This window comes from Dendrobium catenatum, unplaced genomic scaffold, assembly GCF_001605985.2.
Source record: "Dendrobium catenatum unplaced genomic scaffold, ASM160598v2 fragScaff_scaffold_923, whole genome shotgun sequence".
NCBI classification, from domain to species: domain Eukaryota; kingdom Viridiplantae; phylum Streptophyta; class Magnoliopsida; order Asparagales; family Orchidaceae; genus Dendrobium; species Dendrobium catenatum.
In genome coordinates this window covers 875,651-884,140 of record NW_021319385.1, presented here as the reverse complement: position 1 = coordinate 884,140, position 8,490 = coordinate 875,651, and the positions used below count along the sequence as shown (strand labels likewise).

General features: G+C 34.7%; 1 protein-coding gene across 2 annotated transcripts in view; it reads right to left on the bottom strand.

The window, feature by feature from the left end:
- Positions 1 to 2,980: 2,980 nt before the first annotated feature.
- The window catches only part of LOC110108565 (DNA-directed RNA polymerases II, IV and V subunit 11), a 14,599-nt gene continuing 9,089 nt past the window's right edge, over positions 2,981 to 8,490 (bottom strand). Inside the window, exon 5 of one of the 2 annotated variants that reach the window (XM_020839252.2) lies at positions 2,981 to 3,251. In XM_020839252.2, coding sequence (XP_020694911.1) covers positions 3,207 to 3,251 — 45 coding nt within the window. In that variant the 3' untranslated portion in view covers positions 2,981 to 3,206. Of the gene's footprint in view, positions 3,252 to 3,643; positions 3,705 to 8,490 lie in introns of those variants that run through there. The other variant, XM_028697402.1, reaches the window with a different exon arrangement.

The window sequence follows — 8,490 nt, the reverse complement described above, 5'->3', positions numbered from 1 at the left end:
ATATAATCTTCTGATCATTATTGTTTGATTATGATCTCATGAACATAATAGTCCAACCAAACCATTGATTGACTACTATCTCCCATCATTGCTAATAATGTTGATGCATGTCACAACCTTTATGATTAATGTTGTCGTCAGTTGAAATATTATTGTATGTTAACTTTGTTGCTTATTATCACCGCCAATATTAATATATGTCATCACTTATGAGGTTGATACATATCATACATAAAAAAGGTAAACATATGTTGACTTTGTTGCTTATCATCACCACCAACATCGACATACACTATCACCTATAAGGTTCATATAAGTCATTGACATGAATGCTGAGGCTCACCAATTTCATCATCCACAATCACTAACAATATCGGCACACAACATCTCATATAAAGTCAATGCATACCATCATCACAACATCGACACCGCTCTGACATTATCATTTACCATCACAAATAATATTGATATATATCATCTATATTATCCATGCATGTTGTTGATACTAACTTTGATTCACAATATCAACATCAAAATTTATACTAGACTTCGTGGTCTCAGATCTCCATATTCTTAAGGAGAACAATTAAACATATCATAAATGATCTTTTAAAAACAACTCTAATACCTCAAGTCTCTTCCAACTTTCATTACAAAACTCATTCTCTAAAATTATGTCTTCTATACTCTGTCAACAACTTCTCCAATTATAAGAAATGGCATCATTTGTAACTGACAAGATATACTAATAAAATCATTTTAATTAGGTCAGAGTCTATAGATTTTTACCATTTCAAAATTTTCATATAAAACTCATACAACTTTTTTTTTATCAATGTGTGTGCTAGATTTACATATAAAACTAAGACTTTAAACTTTCTCTATTATCATAAATTTTCTATCATGCAACAATTTAGACCCGTTTGTGATAAATGATTCTAAGCTGGAGGGTTTCCTTGATTATAGTCTCAAAAGATCATTCACATCAAAGTACGATTCTAATAGGATAATCCCAATACCATCTACTGATCATCAGCTCTAAAAGAAGAAAATAAAGATTGAGGGAAGCTCAATTGCAACCTCAAAAGGATAAAGCTATCGCCATGATTGTAGTTATAAAATTCCTTCTTCAATCACCCATTAGTCACATCAGTTCCATAAGAATTAGGCCAGATTAAGGGGTTCAAATGCTAGGCAGGGTAAGTCTTTACACCCAATATTTATCTACGTATCATAAATAAATTTGTTGTCAATTATCTTTCTCAAAGGTTCCTATAAATTATGAGAAATTTTATAGGAAACTTTCATCTGAGTTTTAAATTTTGCACTCAAATCCTAATTAGACTTCTACTCGATGGACAATATCACAGATATGACCTCAAAAGGTCAGCAAAAGTCTAAATACAGATGAATTATCACATTCCTTTCGAGAGACACATGACATTCACCACATTCCAATCAATGTACAATCGATTCAGCTCAATCTCTTCCACACAAGTTAATATTATTAAGTAATATTTTAATAAATAATCATAAATAGGTTAAAAAAATATTTGATTTATTTCTTTTTATCTCTTCATACAGGTTAACATCATCGAGTAAAACTCTTTACTCTGGCAAGCAAATTCATCTTGGTCAAAAATTCTTGATGAATTTATCTTCTCTTCTATACAAGTTAATCATTAAATAATACCGCGACAAACAATCTCATATAAGTTAAAAATAGACATCTCTCAACATCTTATGCCATTGGATAAGATTTGGGTTGTCAAGTTGCATTGGCAACTTAAGAACGATAAAATTTGAAAAAAAAAAAACTCCTTACAATATAAATTGGTATACACAATTTAGTAATCATAAATCATAAAATTATTTATATGTAATATTCACAATATTATGTCGAATCGTTTGTTATTCTATAATGATTTTTACAAGAGTCTATATACTTGCGAAAATGTTTAATATGCCTGCAATATAAAATATCCAATAAAAAGTTAGTCTACATGTGTCAATATGAGAAGAATAATTCACACTATACATATAAAAAATTACATAGTAAAAATTTTCAAATTTTTTGTTTATTTATAGTTGTATAAAATCTAACTAAATGAAATACCATAATTTATATTAGATCATTAAGATTCAAAATAGGCTAATTATAGCATGCCTCAAACTAGCAACTTATCTAATATGGGCAAATTGGCTATAAAACCTATACAGTTAGAGGTGTAAGTGAGTCAAACCAAATCATGAGTCGGCTCAAATACGACTCATTAACGAGCTCACGAGTTAAGCTTATCAAGCCACAAGTTTAAGCTCAAGCATATAATCAAGCTTGTATATCATACAAACTCCAACTTAGCTAGGCTCAACTCATAAGAATTGAATTTTAAGCATAGCAGTTGAGAGGATGTTTGAACTTTTTTTTTTTTTTTTTTAACTTTATTTTATTTATATTTTAACATAAAATAAAATATATCTAATATCTTGCATATCTAATCTCATTGAAAATAAGCATAATTTAATTTATATCTTGATGACAATGGCACCCGATTTTCATAGTATTTAATCAGCTATAAAATATTATTAAAAATATCATAATAAATAAATTTACATTTATTCATAAATTATAGATCAATATAAACTAAAACTGGTAGAGATTGATTTTTTTTTTCTTATGAACAATTTTTTTCAATATGTCAAAGGATGGCATATGTGCACAAGATTCTTAACTTCTTCGAGAAGAATCATTTGAAACAGTTTTTTTATTATTTTTTAAAACAATTTTTTTAGTATAAAAATTTTTAGAACTAAAAATCTGCTTTAAAAAACAGTAAGAAAGTTGTAGCTTTGTTTGAGACAGCTTTCTTATTGCTTCTTAAAGCAACTTTTTAACACATTTTAATTTTTTATACTGAAAAACTGTTTTAAGAAAACAATAAAAAAGCTGCCCCAAACTTAGCAAGTTAAGGCAGCTTCCTTTTAAAGGACTTCAATCAAATTACATTCCAAACGAACAGCAGTGCTGGAAGCATACATTTTTAATTTCTTGGGCAGCTAGAATTAAGGATTGATGATCAGTAATTCATACGGTTGATGAGTTAAAATTACGGACTTACAACATCATGACGTTAAAACTGCTTTTTTGTTCAACCAGGCCAGCAGCAAAAGACAGCACCAACTCTCTACTGGGGCGCCCAAAGCCCTTAGTAACCCTGCCTGAACTTCTCTTCATACATTCTTTTCTCCTCCTGCATTTGCCATATTAAATAATTTCATTACTTAAGCATTTTCCATATTAATAACTTGATTCAGATTTCAGGTCCTTCGGGGCTTATTTGTAGAGTTAAATTTCAACAATTTGGCTGCAATGTTCCTGTTTGGCCTCAGCTATATTTCTATATTGACTTTAATGATAACATTTCATTACCAAACATTAAGTTGCTGTGAGTTATATATTAAAGATAATTGTAATCGAAAGAAGTGGCTAAAACTAGCCGGATTTCAACAAATATCTCATTCTCATAACAACAACATCAAGCCTTTATCTCGCTACGTGGGAAAATATCACTTTCCTCAAACAAATATATATAACAAAGCAAAAAATATGCTTTCCAATTGCAACAGAGCAGACGCACTAGTAGAGAATCACAGTATACTTCTCTTTTGTTCGCCCTTAGTCTTGCCTAGGACAATTGCTCCTCCTAAAAAATTAGAACTCTTAATATAGTAAAGATTCTTTGTAAAAAATTAAACCTCTTTGCAGACTAATTTCATCATCACTATTCATTGCAACTGAATGCACTCTCACCCTTCATTCATAATCATAGCTGTACTGTAGTATAATATTTTAGGAATTTAAGTAAGACTGTAAAATACAACTCTGATGGTTATTAGAAAATCTGAAAAGTTGCAGTTTTGTGTTCATACTCATTACTGTTTTCTCGGTTTTATCTGCAACGACATCATTTGCTTCTATCTACTGACAGCTCAACACTCAATTTTTATATTCTATTAGAGCTTATTTTCCCTTCAGCAATTACTATAGCTTCTATTGAAAATTTTTTAGTTCAATTCTACATGGCAGTCTGGCTCTTCAACCATGGTTCCCATTTTGTTGCCTACCTAACTTCAAATCTCCAATTCTGAAACTGTTTTCTCCAAATGGGCTTGATGGCTTTACTTGATGGGTCTACCTCCGAACCCGCGAAAAAGCACATTCTTCATGATAGAACTGTTGTTCATAATCTTCATTTTCAAACTTGAATGCTAATTGATCAAAACTTGGTTGTTGATCTCTACTCCATCTCCTCCAATTTGCTTCTCTATGTTCTTAATTTGGACTCATGTCATGATATTTGAATTACTATTTAGCGTCGCTTGTAATCCACAAATTTCTCTTGAATACTAACAATGAAAAAATTAACTACATCAGCTTCAAACGAAGTATAAATCAATGGTTCAATATCTTTCTGATATCAAGCAAAAAAGTTGATGTGATTATAGCTGCCAGCTCCAGTATTGATCTTGAGGATGTCATACTTTATATACTTAATGGGTTGTCTGCGGCTTATCAAGGGTCCACATTGCATCCACTCAATCTAGATGATTTCTATACACTTTTGTGCAGTGAGGAGCTCAAATTAGCTGCAGTCTGCAGATACTGCTCGTGATAAAACCCATGCTAATTCTACTTATTCGGCCTTTGCTCTTATTGTTGTTCATGGCCGTGTGCGAGGTTGCATCTTCTCTTCTGCTTCTAGTTGAGCTCTACACAATCCTACTTCAACTCACAGCCGTCGTCTAGCATCCAGGACTGCTCACAGGGGTCATTGATCCTTTTCCTTAGTTGGGTGTCAAATTTGTGGCAAATTTGGACATTCAGTGATTCATTGTTGGCATCGCAATGATTTATTTTTTTCAATCTCATCTGCACCGAATGCAAATTGGTTTCCGGATTTTGGAACCTCATTTCATCGTACTTCTATGGCATCTCATCTTCAGACATCTCAGTTGTGTACAAGAACCTCTCAAGTTCAAGCTGGCAATGGACAGTTTGTTCCTATTACTCACGCTGGACAGGGCATTCTTCAGACCCCGTCACATGAGCTTAATCCCTCGAATATTTTTCATGTTCCCAATTTGTCACACAATTTGCTTTCCATCCATAAATTAATTGTCAATAATCCTTGTTATATTATTTTTTATGCTCATGATTTTTTTTATTAAGGACTCCACAACCCACTATACTTTACTCTAAGGTCCCAATCTTTGCTATCTGTAACCTATTAGATCTGCTATATCTCCTCCGTCTTCATCATCAGCATCATCTACACCTCTTTTTGCTAATACCACTCCAATGCATCTACGGCATCAGCGGCTGGGGCATTCATCTACTCCACTCAATGATTTCTTGATCTTTCTCCTACCTACAGCGTGTCCTTTACTATAAATACTCTGATACTATATAAAGGTAGATCATTGAGCTGCTAGTATATGGAAGCAAATGAAACAGGTGCAGATAAAATAGAGAAAATAATAATGAGGATGAACACAAAACTACAACCTTTAATATTTTCTAATTTCCATCACAGTTATAATTTATAGCCTCATTTATATTAATAAAATATCATGCAATAATGCAACTATGATGATAAATGAAGGGTGAGATAGCATTCAGTTGCAAACTAACGGTGATGATGAAATTAGTCTGAAAAAGTGACAACCTACAGTGCCTAGCATAACCTCCCCCCAAGTTTTCTTGAAGTGTTAACTTGTCTCGTGGATGAGCAAACCAAGTGGCACAAGTGATTTAGTGAAAATATCTGCTGATTGATCATGCAAGATAATATATGATCTGCAATATGTTGTTGTTTGATACAATCTCTAATTAAAAAAAGGTCAATTTCACTATGATTGGTGAAAGCATGAAAACTGGGCTATTACCCAAAACAAGAGCTGAAATGTTATCACAAAAGAGAAGCTTTGGTTTGGGTAAAGAAATTTGAAACTCAAGTAGTAACCTTCACAACCAAATAAAATCACTAGCAAGGATGACTAAGACTATGTATTCCACCTCTGCAGAAGAAGAACGAGCAATATTAATTTGTTTTTTAACATACCATGAGATCAGAGTTGTACTAGATAAGCATAATAAATGATGATAGAATGGCCATCAATTTTATCTGTAGCCCAATCGGAGTCAGAATAAGCATGAAGGTCTAGGTGGGTATCTAAAATAAATAAACTAAAGTGCAAGGTACCACAATGTTAGCAAAGAAGTCGTTTCAACAATTGATTTTTTCTTCAACAATAAAGAAAGATACAATTGATCTACTATTCGAGAGGTAGATTAGCTCTCCCACAAACTATAGACACCACTAAGGAAGCTCTCCAAAATAAAACTACAGCAAACACAAATTCTCTCCTCCCTTAACTCTGGACAAAACTTTCTTTAAAATAGCCCTAACACATAATAACACAAATAGAACCTTCCCAAACAACATAAACATAATTTAGAAAACATTCTCAAACAATTTAAACAATTATAAACACAATAAACATAATTAGGAAACCTTTATAAATAGCTCCCCTTTATTTCTCCTCCTTCCATAATGCATGACAACTCTCCTAGGCCTCACAAGGCTGGCCGACCCCTCCCTATGGCTCCCTTTGTGATTCCACCCAACCCCCTCTAGTCGTAATAATACTCCCTCCCAAAAAACGCACCTTGTTCTCAAGTTAGCCACCGCTAATGCTCCTCTATCACCATCCTTTATTCTACAGGAACTTCAAACTCCTCTAGTCGAACCTGACTATGAAGTGTCACCCCAACAGATAAGGATGTCACTTATGTATTGCCAATAATATTGTCATCAGCTTCCTTTCATACACCAACTTCAGTCTGGCCCTAGCAGTCAATACCTGACTGAAATAAGTTATGGGACTCTGACTTTGCATGAGGACTGTCCCCAACCTTAGCCTAATGCATCATTCTCAACGACAAACAGCTGGATAGAATATGATAGTGCTAACACAGGGACACTAGACATGGCTTTCTTTAGCTGCTCAAATGCCTATGTAGCTATCTCCCCTCATTTGAAGATATCCTTTTTTAGTTGCTCTGTCAGTAGCCATGTTATAGAATTGTATCCCTTCACAAACTTCTTGTAGCATCCTATGAGTCCCAAAAATCCCCTCAACTCCTTCGGGGTTTTAGGTAAGGGCAATTCCAATATCTTCTTGATTAGCCTCTCAATTTCATTCTTCTAAACCTGTGGATATCGATAGGGTCAAACATTGATAGGGGATACCACTTCTTTTAGGTTGATGGCATACTCATGCTCCCTTGGGGGAGGTAGGCCTTGAGGCAGCATGAACATCTTATTGAATTATTGCATGATTAGTTAGACTATATATGGAACCTCCTCCTCTTTCTGCAACTCCACAAAGTAGCCCAACCCTATCCCATGTATTGCTTTGACCATGGTTTTGAGTGAAACCATGGTTCTGCACAGGCTAACATCTCCTCACAACTCCATCTTCTTCCCCTCCAACTGAATCTCCATCGCCAAAGATTTTCAATCCATCTTTATTTTCCCATCGTTTATACCACTTCATTCCTAATATCACATCAACGCTTAACAAATGCAAGAGAAGAAAATCCTCCATAATTTATAGGCCCTAGAGTGTTAGCACCAGCCTCCTGCAAATCCCTCTACTTCTCTCCACCTTTCATGTTCCTATCATGACTTCAAAGCTCCTTGTATCCACCAACTTTAATCCCAACTGGCCTACAATCCGATATGAGATAAAGTTATGCATAACCCTGCTATCTACTAGGACAACCATTGGCTGCTCCCTGATCTATCCATTCACCTTCATTGTGTGATTTGGAGTAAATTTCACACCGACTTAAGGGACACATGTCATATTAAGGTGTAGGTGCTCCCCTCTCACTTCTGCTTCCTTCACCAGATCCTCGCAATCGGTGTAAAACCCCTCCGAAGCTGATTTTTTTTAGTGCTGTTAGTCCGGACGAACTGGCCTTAGCACAGGACGAACTGAAGAAAATTGTGAAGAATCTGTCAATTTCGTCTGGACGATCATGTAAGGGTCGGGACGAACCGAATAGATAGCATCGTCCAGGGACGAAACAAATTGGAATTAATTTTCGTTTGTGAGATCCGTGTCCAGAGGAGTTCGTCCCGGGACGATCTGGGCATCGTCCTGGACGATCCTGCTTTATAAGTATCGGATTTGAGATATTTTGAGATATTTTTGGAAGAGAGAAAAGGCAGGAGAGAGAAAGAGAAGGAAAGAGAAGAAGAAGCTTGATTTTGGAGGCCGCAGAACGCTTTTCGTCCGACGACGCAGTTGGAAGATTTGTTTGTCTTGCAGTAAGGACTCCGAATCCTATTTCTGATTTCGAAGATTTCGAGTTTTGATATTTCTGTGCTCAGTTTTGTGTTTCCGTTACCGAAAAACGCG